The sequence below is a fragment of the Pholis gunnellus genome (assembly GCF_910591455.1).
Source record: "Pholis gunnellus genome assembly, chromosome: 5".
NCBI lineage: Eukaryota > Metazoa > Chordata > Actinopteri > Perciformes > Pholidae > Pholis > Pholis gunnellus.
In genome coordinates this window covers 22,622,438-22,637,192 of record NC_136531.1, presented here as the reverse complement: position 1 = coordinate 22,637,192, position 14,755 = coordinate 22,622,438, and the positions used below count along the sequence as shown (strand labels likewise).

The 14,755-nt window shown below is 45.0% G+C and overlaps 2 protein-coding genes across 4 annotated transcripts; one reads left to right on the top strand and one right to left on the bottom strand.

Annotated features, from left to right (window-relative positions):
• Positions 1-879: 879 nt before the first annotated feature.
• On the top strand, positions 880-4,700 carry lyl1 (LYL1 basic helix-loop-helix family member). Of its 2 annotated transcripts, none has more exons than XM_079160409.1 (3): positions 880-2,045; positions 3,500-3,597; positions 4,065-4,700. In XM_079160409.1, exons 1-3 carry the CDS (start codon positions 1,273-1,275, stop codon positions 4,595-4,597), a joined length of 1,404 nt encoding a protein of 467 aa, XP_079016535.1. In that variant the 5' UTR covers positions 880-1,272; the 3' UTR covers positions 4,598-4,700. The 2 variants fall into 2 exon arrangements, with proteins under 2 accessions (XP_079016535.1, XP_079016534.1); XM_079160408.1 differs by having other exon boundaries at positions 4,026-4,700.
• Positions 4,701-8,256: 3,556 nt separating this feature from the next.
• LOC306696117 (uncharacterized protein) lies at positions 8,257-14,498 on the bottom strand. Of its 2 annotated transcripts, XM_079159639.1 has the most exons (8): positions 14,372-14,498; positions 12,887-13,221; positions 12,487-12,597; positions 12,111-12,233; positions 11,278-11,632; positions 11,098-11,157; positions 10,673-10,974; positions 8,257-10,510 (listed from the first exon to the last, which is right to left on the bottom strand). In XM_079159639.1, the coding sequence occupies exons 2-8, from the start codon at positions 13,217-13,219 to the stop codon at positions 8,945-8,947; spliced, it is 2,850 nt and encodes a 949-aa protein (XP_079015765.1). In that variant the 5' UTR covers positions 13,220-13,221; positions 14,372-14,498; the 3' UTR covers positions 8,257-8,944. The 2 variants fall into 2 exon arrangements, with proteins under 2 accessions (XP_079015765.1, XP_079015766.1); XM_079159640.1 differs by lacking the exon at positions 11,098-11,157.
• Positions 14,499-14,755: the final 257 nt, after the last annotated feature.

Sequence of the window (14,755 nt, the reverse complement as noted above, 5' to 3'; positions counted from 1 at the left end):
ATAACTCATTTAATAAAGATTATATTAATGAATTAAAATAGCATGGAGGTTTATCAAAATGATCAAAGATATTATATTTTAGGATTTGAAACAGCTCGTTGTGCAGAAACATACCTACAGAGTTGACTTGTATTAAATATTATTAATTCAAATATGCTACAAATAAACTATATGAGAAGAGTGGCTTTGTTTCTTGGCTACCACAGCAAAAATAATGATCTCACTTAAGTGTGCAGCTAATTATGTTTTCAGTGAATGTGTTTTATAATGAAACCTTTTAAATATGAATCTATGGTTGTTTCTGTGTAGCTTCTCTAAGGGTTCTTCCCACCGAGATATTTAAACAACAGTAAATATAACACTGCTGCAAAATTAAATGATAAAAAACTAACTTTGAGAGCATCATTGTGAAAGAGGGAACTGTCTAAAATAAAGTCATGACCACCAGAAAAAGACAAAACAGGAACACTTGCGATTGCAAAACCTGAGAAATCATAAGAGCATTACGCCTGTCAGCTCAGTGACAACACACGTGAAGAAGTGGACTTCAAACAGTGAATTCACTTGATATCCAGCATTTTATCATCGCTTATCTGTAAATGATGACCTTTTAGCACATTTTCATATCCATATATATCCATATATTTACCAGAGTGTGTTTTTCTTTGTTCAACAGACTCTTTGATATCAATCCGATCTTCGGGGGTCTGGGGCGTTTTGAATGCTGAAAAGGATTTTGACTCACATCCTCAAAATACACACAGACAGATGGACTCAGTGAGAGCAGCCACTCGAGACTTCACATTCACAACCTAGAATCTGCTGCTCAGGATCCTCATGTGAGAAAAATCCACTCAAAATCCGACCGCGACACCCACCCCTGGCTCCACGCTGCACCCAGAGACGATACTGCAGGAGAAGCCCTCCATTAAAAACTGCAAGGACTGCAACATTTCGGTCTCACGTTTACTCAAAGCCAGAGACACAGCCAGAGACTGACGACTCGCACATTGACCCTGGCAACGATAACTGAAGGATCTCAGGTTGGCCGAAAGGAAAATCTATTGAGGGAGAGCAGCAAAATATTGCTTATTCTGCAGGAAAGTGGAACAAAGGAGAAAGAAAGGAAAAGGCACGTTTAGAAAAGGTGTAAAGAGTTCTGTAGGATGAGCTGCAGGTGGTACACATGAGCACGTTACTGACTCTCACACACAAACAAAAGACACGCTGACTCACACGCTGGGCAGCTGGCACTAACGGGGATTCACCACCATGATGGAGAAGCTGAACCCCACCGGCCCACCTGCCTCACCCCCCGCCCTACCTCGCCACTCCTCCTCCTCCTCCTCCCCCTCCTCCACCTCATCCTCCGCCTCCTCCCCATCCTGCGCCTCCGTAGAGCAGCACAGTCCCCTCCACAACAAGACTTTGGCATCCTCGGACGCCATCAGCAGCCCGTGTCCCGCTAACAAGACAGGGCACAAGGGACACACGGATGTCCCCTCTTCTGGCTCGATTCAGTCCCCCATTACCACGACGACGGCGTTAACCGGTCACCACGCTGACTCAGCTGCTGCACCTGAGCCCATCGTCATGGAGACCGGGGAGGAGAAGGAGGAGGAGAAGCGAGGAGGACCAAAGAGCACCTCAGCCCCTGCTGCCTCTGCCAACGGGTCCCCAACCCTTTCCTCTCCGCCTCCGCTCCTCCCGGCGCCAGCCAGGACCTCCACGTGCCCCGTACCACCTCCAACCTCCACGTCCTCCTTCCCTTCATGCTCATCATCCTCTCCTCTTCCTCCACACATTCCAGTCATCAGCCTCGGTCACAGCAAACCTCCTCGCCCGCTCCCCAATACCCCTTTGACTGCCCTCCACCCAATACCCAACCTCCTGCATGGGCCCCACGGGGACTTTCGCCGCTGTCAGCGGACCTGTTTGCCCGTGGCCAGCCCTGGAGCTTCTGGAGCTTCTGGGGGCCCCTCAGCTCCTTCCCCAGGACCCCTGTTGCCTCAGCAGTACCTTTCTGCACACCCCTTCTTCACCAGGTGAGATACGGTAGATATGGATTCATCCAGAAGCAATGAGGAATCCTTTACATCCTCTTCAGACCCTCATCAGTGAAAGCTGACCGGTGTGGATTTCCTGTCTCAGATTGTTTCATTTGAATCATTTTGGGGACACAAAGAAGAAAAGTTTTCCTTAATTTGAATAAAAGAAAAGTGAGAAAACAATCAACAAAAAGATTATATTTTGACGTCTTCCCTATTGAGTCAATCATCTTGCAAATCCTCATTTTTATCTTGCGACCCCTTTGAGGGGTCCCGACCCCGAGGTTGGGAACCACAGCAGACAACACCGAAAGCCAAATGTTATGAGCAGAAGTGTATTAAATCATCTTGTTCAGTTAAATACTTCTGGAGGTTGCATTTGATCCTGTAAGGATTTCTGAGTGATGGAACATATTATAATTATGAAACATCAAACAGTATATTAAATAAAAGAGACACAATGCTCACTCACATTCTTTTCATCAGAGAATGCAAACAGGTGTGGAGCTACCAAAATACGCTTTCCTGAGATACTCGCGGTGACGATACCTCCTCGTTGGTAACAATTTCCCGTTTCATATGAAACCTCAACTGCTTGGATTTCACGACTTCCCATGGTGATTAATTGTGGCTACGCTGCAGTTATGCAAAACTGACAGCAGGATGTGTGCTGCTATGAAGGGACCTCACGTTTCTCACGCTATATTTACTCATCGGGACATTTGGTCGCTGACCACGAGTTGCATCATGGAATGTTTTCTGTGTGCATTTAGTAGTAAACAAAAAAGATATCACTTTATGAAACAACAATTTTACTTTTAATTGCAGCTAAATTTAGTTGTTGATCCGACAAAACAGACCTCTTAAAGCTTTTTTGGGGGCTTGTAGAGTTGGCAAGTCTTTGCTTACTCTCATGAAGAAAGGCACTCGTTTGCAGACTTTATCAGAGCCCTCATACTGTGCATCTATTCTATACTCCAAAAAAAGATTTTCCTCACAGTTTCTTTCCGTAACAAAGAAGTATCAGCTATGTGAATATAAAAATAAAATAAAACGTTTCCTACATCTAAGGTTTCACCATCTGTCATGCAGGTCTGGGAATACGGTTCCCTGCAGACTTCTCTCTGGTCTGTTTGTAGCAGGAAGCATTGATCTATTTCATCCCCCTGAAGTAGAATCAGCTAGTAAGCAGACTTAATGAGACTGAGCTCAAACTCTGCATGCACACTCAATCAACACCACCAACATAATCACAACGCAGTTAATGGCTTCCACCATCTTCTTCTCCATCCACTCCCCGAGATTTCCTTCTTTTTAAGGACAGAGATGCTGGAGTGACTTAACATTGCAAACTGTATTTTTCTATATTTTTATATTTATCTGCACTTGATTGCAAATGCAGTTACAAAAATGCCACATTTTCACACATTTTGCTGTGCTTTTATCTCTAGTTCTTACCTGAGTCCCTCGGGAGGAAGCTATGGCGTCATCAGCAGCAGCCGCATCAAGAGAAGACCCTCGTCACACTTTGAGTTGGAGATCAATGACTGTGAGTTCCTGTGTGACCAAATACAGAATGAGACATCGATATCAATATGTGAATGTTTGCATGTTTGAATTTGTGTTGATGTAATTGCTGCTCACGTCGTGGAGAAGGTTAATATCCAATATATTTAAAAGATAAGGTTGCAGATGTTCTGTGTTTGCCTTATTGTCAACAAGTCTTGTGAAAAAACTGACAGCGACGATGTGTCAGTTCATCTCAATACTTTCCAATACAATCCTTTCAGCCCAAAGCCCATTGTTTTCACTCAAGACGGGTCATAGATCCATATTAAAGTTCTCATTGATGTGTTTTGAAGACGATACACCAGGCTTTGGTCACACAAGACTTGTTTGTGCAATTTCATTGTTGTTCTTTTTATGGGATTTGTTGATAATAATAATACATATTAACTTCTTCTTATGTCCTTTAAGGCCCTGCACACTCAGACAGTGATTATGTGTGTCTAACAGGCCCTCCTCAGAAAATCGCTCGGCGTGTCTTCACCAACAGCCGCGAGCGCTGGCGACAGCAAAACGTGAACGGGGCTTTCTCTGAGCTGAGGAAACTCATTCCCACGCATCCACCCGACAAGAAGCTCAGCAAGAACGAGATCCTCCGTCTGGCTGTCAAGTACATCAACTTCCTGGTCACGCTGCTCAGTGACCAGGCACAGGACAAGACCAGGGACCCGGCTGAGGACGAGGACGAGAGCGCCGCGGCTGGGCTGGACGGTAACAAACAGAACCGTCTTTGTCAGTGCAACACTCCTCCTCCGTCCCACGCCGGCCCGCCATCCTCAGCCCGTCCCGCGACACTCCACAGAGACAGGGACTCGACTGACTCCGTCATCGCTCTGGCTAGCTCCCCGGCAACATCCAGTTGCTATGGCGACACGGACAGCGAGGAGAGCTTCGGGGCTAAGACCTCTTTGGTGACCCATGGCATTCTGGGAAAGGTCAGGGGTCAGATAAGGATGGCGGCAGCCACAAATGACGAGCGGTGACACCAGAAGACGGCGAACAAAGATGTGTAAATGTCACGGTGACGGACAGGACACACTGTCATCGCCAGATAGCAAAAGTGTGATTCTCTCTCCTCAACCTTCAAGTAGGGAAAGAAGTGTGGGGGGGGGGGGGGGGGGGGGGGTGGAGACATTTCTGTAGCTTTAACTGTCTCGATGTCTTTTACAAGTGTATCTGTGCTGTGGGGCAAGCTGAGAGGCACGAAACATCACAGAACATTCAAACAGACTCGAGACGCGTTATATCCAAATAAGGTCACAATGTTCCTTTGTCAAACATAACATGTCTAACAGTGTGGATGAATTATGCAAAACAGGAACAGAACAGAAGAAATACAGGTTCTTGAATTCTCCTCTGTAGACCCATACAAATATTAAATCTCCCACAAGAGGGTGAGACACCACTATTTTTTGTTATGGTCTAAATGCGGCCTCATACATGTAAATAGTCTGCATTGCCCCAGTGCAATTATGGTGACTGCTATAGAATACTCTGCAAAGTTTCCAGTTTTTAATGTCGCTGTCAGAGAGGCGAGGCAGATGGTACCACCCTCACATTGTGACACACTTGTACCAGACAGAAATAAAGTGCGTTTTAGTTTGCTGTTCCTTATTTGACATCCTCTTATTGCGCTCCAAAGACTGCTCGTTGTCAGCACGATTTCTCAACACGTCCGAATGTTTCGGGGACATTTGTGTATCCTCAAAGTGTTCTTTGTGTGAGACCATCTCCATAACCATCAGATGTTAGACGTATGAATGCAATGTTACTGGGTAAGAGTTATGAAAGAACCAACTTTAATGTGACTGCTTATTTTAAATAACGTGCAGATAAGTCATGTGTCCATATGTTAATAGATTGACACAACAACGTGTTACACATTGCACGCTGATATTCAAAGCAATAGTGAGTGATGTGTTTTCCTGAAGATGAATATCACAGTTTGAAAAGAAAAAAAAATGATGCTTTAACAGTTGTCCCATGACGTTTTGGAGTCTTCCGGGGCAGCTGGTTTAGGGTGTAGTGTACATGTTTTCAGTGGTGGAAGAAGAACTCTTTTACTTAAGTAAGAGAAGCAATAACACATTGTAAAAATACTCTGTTACAAGTCTTGCATTCACAACATTAGTGACGTAAAGGTATCAGCATCAAAACATAGGCATAATTTAAGTAGCAAAGGTAAAAGTCCTCATTATGCAAAATCGTCCATTTCGCAACAATATCACTTGATTTTTAGAGGTGGAAAGAGTACTAGAACATTGTACTCAAGTACAGGTATTGTTACTTTAAATACATTTCACTCAAGTAACGAGTCGGCTGCTTGTGTAAAAAACATAGTAAAGTAAAAGTAGGTCAAAATGTACTGTGTTCAATTAAAAGGGGGGGCGCTACTAAATAGTTTGCATTAAATGTCACCTAATACACATGTGGAAAGACCCATTCTGCCCCAAACCAACCAGATTCCTCAGACTAGCTTCACAAGAATTAACCAGAAAAGAGACAAAACTCAGACTATGAACTGATCGACAAAAAATAAAAACGACTGATGGGCCTGAAACGTCTTTTGGTCAACACATCGCCAAAGTAGGCAACACAGATATGTAATAAACAATATTACCTCAACATACAGCCATGTACACACATATCACAGCAAAGGAGAGCTCGACTGGTCCCACTGCGCTCCTCAATTTAAAAAAAAACATTCATACAAGGGGCCCTGAAGATAGCAGTTACTCTGTGAACCCAAAGGCATCACCGATGGATCCACCAGAGCATGTTAGCATTCAGCATGTCAGCCAGACCCACAGTGCCCCTACAGGTCATGAACATGTATGTGTGTAATTCGTGAATTAAGACAGATGCAACCTTTTGATAATACCACGGTACACTAATGGTATTATAACCACACCCCATATGAGACTGTTGATTTGATGTTGCTTGAAGTGACCCGGCCCAAGAACTGTGGGGGCGCGTGAACATAAACATTTATAACTTATAGTGTCACCTGTGTGGACGTGGAGCTCTGCCGTCCTGCGGCCGCAGACACACCTGCAGCTTTCTTCTGTTCCATGCTTACAGTTTATCAGGATTTCTAACATGTGACTTTCAATGTACAAAGTACAATACTGGTGATAAATAGTAGGCTACTTAAGTCAAAGTCAAAATGACCAAGTTTTATACTCAAAGTACAAGTACATAAAAACAACTTTGTTACAGTACAAGGGTAAATGTACGGTACTTCCACCCCTGGTAATAATTATTGATGCAATAATGTGTGCATTACTCATGTTGCAGTTGACGGAGCTAATTCAATTTAGATTCAAGACGTTTATTGTCACTCCGGTTACACAAGAACAATTGTCTGAAATACTTTCATTGGGAGGCTCCATAAAAGAAAATGCCATATACAACAATATATATATATAAAAAAAATAGAAGCAATAACAATATCTATCTAAGAAAACAACAATAAAGAGTTTGGATATTGTACAATGGTTGTGTGTGTGTGTGTGTGTGTGTGTGTGTGTGTGTGTGTGTGTGTGTGTGTGTGTGTGTTATTTATTGAGTAGTTTCAGTCAGCAGTTTTTAGTAAATTAGGCTTACTCTATAACAATACATTATTTGTTAGTTAATTTATATATTGTATTACTATGTTGTTGAATAAATAGTGAAGTGAGATTTGCCTCTGAAGTGTAGGCTAGTGGAGTAGAAGCAGCCTATAAACGTAGCAGAACATTTAAATACTACTCCACCACTGCATGTTTTTGACGTGTCTGTGCATTGTGTGTGTGGCAAAAGATTTATGTAACAGCAACAATTGCAGGTGTGCGGTTGTGTGAGGAAGGTAAGGGTGGATGTGGGATGGTGGTGGTGGTGGTGGTGGGGGGGGGGGGGGGGGGTTGCATAAGTTAGAAGTTTATCAAGAGGCCAGGAAACGCCTACAGAGTGCTGTCTCATTGACGGCCAACGAGTTTCCTGGTGGAGGTGTGTGTGTGTGTGTGTGTGTGTGTGTGTGTGTGTGTGTGTGTGAGTGAGGTGGCATGCATGGGAGAAAGGGAGTGGGGAAAAACAAAAAAGAAGAATGCAACCACCAGGATGCTCTGGGAACCCCTACACAACCGGTTTCAGGACCACACGACAGGAAGAGCAGCTTTCACAACGCTGCCATGCGGCTGTCTCTGCCCCCCCCCCCCCCCCCCCCCACCCCCCTCCTGTTTCGTTATGAAACCACAGAGAGGACTGAGGCAGGGGTCACACATGGGGTACTGCAGAATTCTGCAATTGCAAACACTTTTTTCAGTATATTTTATTTTTTTAAATGTATAGAAGTCAACAGAACTTCACGGCTTTTGCAATGACATCGGTTCGTAAACTGAAACCACAGAATGTTGGTTGGGACTGCTGGTGCGTTAACATTCTCTCCTTCTTTTGATACAGGAGGCCAAGCAGGGTGATGGCGGCCAGCCTGGGACTCAGAGATAATGTCCTTGCCTCTACCCCTACGTTGAGCCCCTCTTGATACACTCACTACACACAGAAATACTCGTAGCCCGTCTCCATCAGCCACGCCCAGACTAAAAGCTGCTCGTCCCATGTGAAGAATGGACATTCTCCTAAAGCAGCTTTAGTGTGCTGATAATGAGGATACAGCTCTTTAATGCAGAGGTTTAACAAGCAGTCGGGTTCAGTAAATGCAAAAACAAACTCAGTGTAGAACAATGAAAAACAAATAAAACTGTAACTCTAAACCGACAAGACACGTAATAATTTTGTAATAATTTGTGTGTAGATTAAGAGTGGTACAGTTTTGGGGGGATACATTGCTAAGTGACTGATGTAGTGTACATGTTTAATACAACTTTTTTAAATTCACCTTGGATATACCACTTACATTAACAGAAAATAACAAATTGTAGGTTCAAAATAATAGCATTTTTATTTTCTTACATGATTTGACACATCATATAATACAAATCTTATTCTTTGCACACATTTGATTGAGCCAAGATTAGCAAAGTTCAATTAGTCAAATCAAAAATATCGATAGAACAAATAATTTAGTGAGTGACATTCACCCTTTAAAAAAAGAAAAAAAAAAGCCATCCTCATTCATTAGCTGCTGGAATTAAACTTAAGCAAATAAGAGAATAATTTTGAAGTTTGGAATCAACTTGTAGTATATTTGTGTAGAAAGAAGGAAACAAACAAAGATTGTCAATTTGTCGAAATAAAAATGAAAACCATATTTGCCACTGTTTCTACAGTCTGATGGTTCTAATTCACAAATAAATGTTTTTACATTTTAAATAGATGCTCTATCCAGCCGTTCATTCAGTCTTCAATGCTTTCTCTCCTTGTTTTACCAGAGAGTCGATGCCGTCGTTCACCGTTCTCTCCACGCTTTTTGCTGCTTCATCCGTCTTTTCTAACGTGCTTTTGTTGCTGAGTTTCCGTCTGCCCACCTCGGTTACCGCAGACCCAGCAGCTGCCCCGATAGCTCCGCCGATCACACCTCCCAAAACCACACCGAGCACCAGACCTAGCAGTGCCCCCCCTATGACTACCATGGGCACCTGTTTTGCAGTAGTCCCAATTTTCTCCCACACGGAGCTCTCCGCCACCATTTTGGCCCCTGCTTTGGCACTGGAGCCCACTTTCCCCCATACTGGACTCTGCGCCACCTTCTTTGCCCCGGCGCCGATTCCAGCACCAACTCGCGCAGAGCTTTCAGCCATCAGTTTAGCTCCACTTTTGGCCCCGGATCCCACTTTACCCCACATGGGACTCTGCGCCAAATTCTTGGCCCCGGCTCCAATCCCAGCTCCGACACTCATGGACCTGCCCGCCACTACTGTGGCCCCCGAGCCAACTTTTCCCCACATTGGACTAGCTGCTACCGACTTTGCTCCAGATCCCACCCACGCAGAACCGTCCACCACTACCTTGGGAACTCTATCTCCTACTAATTTGGACACATGTCCGGCACTAGCTCCCACCTTCCCCCATACAGAACTATCAACCACCTTCTTGCGGACGTTCTGTGCTCCGCTGCCGACTGTCCCCCACACCGAACTATCCTTCACCTTCTTTGCTCCCTCGCCGACCCACACAGAGCCATCCGCCAACAGTTTGGGTAACATCTTTGCGCTCGACTCCATTTTCTCCATAATGGAGCGTAGGAGTGAAGGGGACATGGTGGAACGCGTAATGGGAGGAAGGTTCTGAATATTCATCGACTTCACACTCATCTCCGCCTCATCCCTTGTATGCTCAATCTCCTCCTCTCTCACTTCCTCTTCTGCCTCAGCCACAGGCTGCATGTAGGAATAAAGCACCCGCCTCTCAGAGCTGAGCGGTCCGTCTTGCTCTTGTGTCCCTTCCCGTCTCTCCCTTGCTATCTCTACCTGTCTCTGCCTCACTCTGTCCTCCGCCTCCTGAAAAGCAGGATGGGAGTAGCACTGCCCTCCAGCTTCCTTCACCGTCTGCTCCACCTTCTCCAGCAGCTCTGCCACACTCCTCCTGTCCCTCCCACCCTCTCTCTGCTCCAGCACATGAAACCTGTCCCTGCATTTCTCCACGAGCTTCAACAAATCTCGCCGCTGACCAGCAATGTACGCCTCCACGCCGTCTTTCCCCACCTTCTCGCTCTCCCTCAGTTTATCTGCGTAAGTGAAGAGCAGCAGAGTGTGTCTCTGGACCGCCTCGGGGCCAAAAACGCTCTCGAGGGCCTCTAGAGCCTGCATCTCGTTCTTCGCAGGCTGGTCTAAGGGGACGCACAGGAGGAAGGCGTGTGGACCAGGGCTGGACAACGCCACGCAGGAGGAGATGTGAGCTCGCACCTCATCTGGAGTTTGCTCTGAATTGAACCAGTCTGGGGTATCCACCACCGCCACCTGCAGGAGAGAGAGTGCAGCGATGTGGAGAGTTGATTGGGGGAAAACCAGCATGATTGTTTTATGACACAAAACAAGCAGCATGTCAAAGATCAGATTAGGCATGTGGACACGTGAAAGGAAAATGAAACCATGAAAGCAAACAACATCTTAATCACATACCTGTCTTCCCTCAACCAGCACCTTCTTTTTCTCACACTCCTGAGTGATGGCACAGAGGCTCTCCGGGCGTGACACGAACTCCTCCCGCCCCAGTATGCTGTTGCCAGCTGCACTTTTCCCAGCTCCAGATCGCCCGAGCAGCACCAGACGCAGCTCCGGAGAAGATGAAGGCGAGGACGATGCGGCGAATGAGGAAGGAGAGGCGGGAGAGGAGGCGAAGGGGGAAAAGACGGGCGAATGAGGAGCGGAGGTAGGAGACGCCTCGGGGGATCTCTCTTCGAAGCTGTTTATTCTGTGGTGAACTGAAAACAATCAGGTGACATTTGGAGTTTAATATGGAAAATGACAGTTATTTTTGTAACATCTGGCATCATAGGAGTGCACTTTTAAGTGACACTGAGAGACAGTGAGGCCCAGTGACTCACAAGTTGTGACCACTTTTGGAGTTGATTTAACCTCAGACATTTGTGAGAGTATAGCTCCATCTACAGAGGAAAAACAGTAAATATGAGTCCTGCTTTGCGCTCACATTCATTTTTGAGTTGTTTTTTTTTCAACTCATTGTGATTTAGAACAACATTAGGTACAAAAATGCAAATATTTACCTGCATTAAGTCTGAAACTGGGCGTCCTGTTGAGCTGCCTCTCATTGTGCGGCTCTGGAGATGACTGTTGCTCTGGTGCTGGAGTTGAATGGAGCCCGTTAGACCTTTGGCTCACGCCCACACTTCCCTCTATCTCATCCCTCTCTTCCCTCCTCCACCTCTCTGAGGCGGTGCTGTGCTCCACACTCCTCTGTGTCTCTGGGTTGGGGACGTACACGGTCTCTTTCCTCTCCTCCTTTTGAGCTCTGTAACTTTCCATAAGCTCTCGCTTTCTGTCTTTCACTCGTTGCTCCAGCTCTCTCTCCTGGACCGTTTTCATAGAGAACACACCATTGTTCGTCAACATATTGTCCACCTGTAAGATAAATAAACAAACAATTCATTTAGGAAATGTCCCCCATCCTCACATTTACAATTATAGTGCCATGTTTTGTAATTCCAGCAATTAATCTCCAATGTGGAAACAATTCCCATGTCTGTCAAAGCTACATTGTAATCAGCCTAATTATTAACGCAAGTTCAGACTACGTCTGGGTGTGATTGTTGAGTGTGAAACAGGGCGTCGCTGGGAAAAACAGGAATGCTCAAACAAAAACAAAAAAAACAAAGAGCTCTCCCACATGCAATATGTTACAACAACTGAATTTCACTCCGAGGATTTTAAAAAGTTCTTCACAAAAATCAAAAATGATACACCGCAACGGACTAAACTGTGAGATAACCACCACAATCAGTATGAGAACAGAGAAGCTGTGAACACTGAACAAAGTGTGTGTGTGCAAACTGGGCTCTTGATGCTGTTCTCTTCAATGCTCCATACGCAGACTTCTCACCTTTTCCAGCAGCTCGCAGACCTGCTCCCTGTTCTGTCGCTGGCGATTATTGATGATATGGTACCTCCCCCCGCAGCGCTCAATGATCTGCCTCAGGCCTGGGTCTTCTTTCCGCAGGTATTCCTGAGGAAAACATTTTAGATTTGCAACGGGTTTGCCTCACTCTCAGCAGGTCTCACAAAGTATACACAAAATGTTATCGGTTTGGAGTTAGGGGGAAAGTTTAGACGGATGGCTCTTATTCGGTTGTGTCACAAGACTGGCCGACTCTTTTTAAAACTCAAACGCAAAGCTTAAGTTGAGTCGCAGGATACCAAAGTGAATACTAGACGTGCTCGAAATAAATATCTCATCACACAGTGCGCAACTCTAATACCTCCACTGTTTTCCCCATTAAGTAGTCCCCACAGGTCAGCAAGACCATGGTGTGGTCCAGCACCTCCTTCCCAAACGTCTCCTCCAGCTCTGCAGGCACAAGACCCTCCATCTGAGAACGAGAAAGACGAATAATATGAGGACTTTAATTGCTCAATTCACTGTATATGCATCTACAAATATATGCACCTTGGATAGGTGTTTATTGTACTTTACTCAAACCTATTCATTTTCAAAAAAATAAAAGGAAAATGAATGAATATTGTATATTAGGAGGAATCAAAAGCACGTCTTTTACTTTAAAACTGCTGAAATGATGCCATAGATGACTGCATGAGTAGATGAGACATAATGCCATGACAGCAACACAAGTGGAAGGGCAAAGTGAGTCCACAACCCACCTCTGTGAATTGGTTAACAGGCACCAGCAGCAGAATGGCATGCGGGCCTGGTGCGACCAGCGCCATCGCTCGCTTTGTCTCCTCCCTCACGCTGTCCTCCATCTTGCCGCCGCTCCAGTACCATCTCGGCGCCTCCACCACCGTCACACTCCGGCCCTCTGTGATGCCCTGTCGCAGCTGGCAGGTCCTGGAAGCAGTGGGGGAGATGGGGGACAGCTGGCCCAGGATGGTGTCGCTCGAGGACGTCTTTCCACACCCGATGTTTCCCAGGAGAACAAGTCTCAGCTCCGGGGACGAGGACCCGTAGTAGCTCCCTCTCAAGAGTTCACTCATGGCTGGAAAGAGAGGAGGAGGAGGAAGGGGTCAAATGTGCTGAATGTATTTCAGTACCAAAGATTACAGGTGCTATTTGATGGGAAGCTACGCCAAACAAACAAAAGGTGTGTTGCGTGATCGTTCATGTGGCCTTTGGCCAAATGTTTGACTAGACTATATGTATCTACATGCAAATTAAACAGGAAAAACATAATTGGACGGGTTTGGCAGGAGTTTACTCATCTCATCTGCGATGTAAACAGGATAAGTGACGTCTAAACAAACATGTGAAAGATGGGATGACTTGTGAAGCGTTTCATCTGTGATGCGTGTGTGACTCTCTGATCGTTAAAAGAACGCCGTCTTCTTATTTACTTTCCTTTGAGCATCACCTTTCTCTCCATCCTCTCACCTGAGTTAACAAGAACTAAGATAATCGATAATAACTGGGCTCCTACATGAAGCTTTCATTTCACATTTTTCTTCCTTCGTGCACTGGAATCCCTTCTTTCTTAGCTTGCATGATGACCACGCCTTGCCAGTCCTGTCCAACAGCATTCTACCAGGACATTTAAGCATGGACTCAAATGCACAAAATATATCCGCTAACAAATGCACACAGAAATGTACACTACCGTTCAAACGTTTGGGGTCACCCAGACAATTTCGTGTCAATTTTCAGTTTCTTCGCAGTTTCTCGCATGGAATAGCTTCATTTCTGAGAACAAGAATAGACTGGCGAGTTTCACATGAAAGAGTATAATCCAACCCACAAATGTGATGCTCCAGATACTCCTATGTAGATATTTCATTAAAAACCAGGCGTTTCCACCTAGAATAGTCATTAACCACATTAACAATGTATAGAGTGTATTTCTGATTAATTTAATGTTATCTTCATTGAAAGAAATAGTGCTTTTCTTTGAGAAATAAGGACATTTCTAAGTGACCCCAAACGTTTGAAGGTAGTGTACATAGGGCATTGCAAGATCTCATGAAAACTACACATTTAGCACTAAAGTGAAACTCAAACTTGGCATTAAACCTAATAAAGAGTAAAGCCAGACAGACGCTTGTTGTTTCGTCTATTCAAAGCTCACAGAACACTGACAACCATTTGTATGGTCACTAAACAGCTGCCTCATTCAAACAATAAACAAACATACTTACTCAATCGTGTTAGGATTTTTTTTCTCTGCGTGCTCCGTTTGTTCGGTATTCACTGAATTATTTCTCTCATCCAGACAACTCAACCAGCACAGTACATGTCGACGACTAACAGCTGCCTACGCAGGTGAGACTCGCAGTCTTAGGGAGGTAACCGGCTCACCCCTCCCAATTCTGAACGCATGCCCACATGAATGCACTCAGAAGTATATATTTTTTTTCTTTCCGCTTACACAACTGGTTTCTTTTGTCCGCGGGCTGCCAAGCATTCCAAGCTGGGGTGGAGGTGGTGCATCCCGGGGCACATGTGAATCATTCTACCTTACTTTTATCCACCACACCCAGGTGGTGTCAAAACACATGGACGACTGTCAAATAAGCATGAAC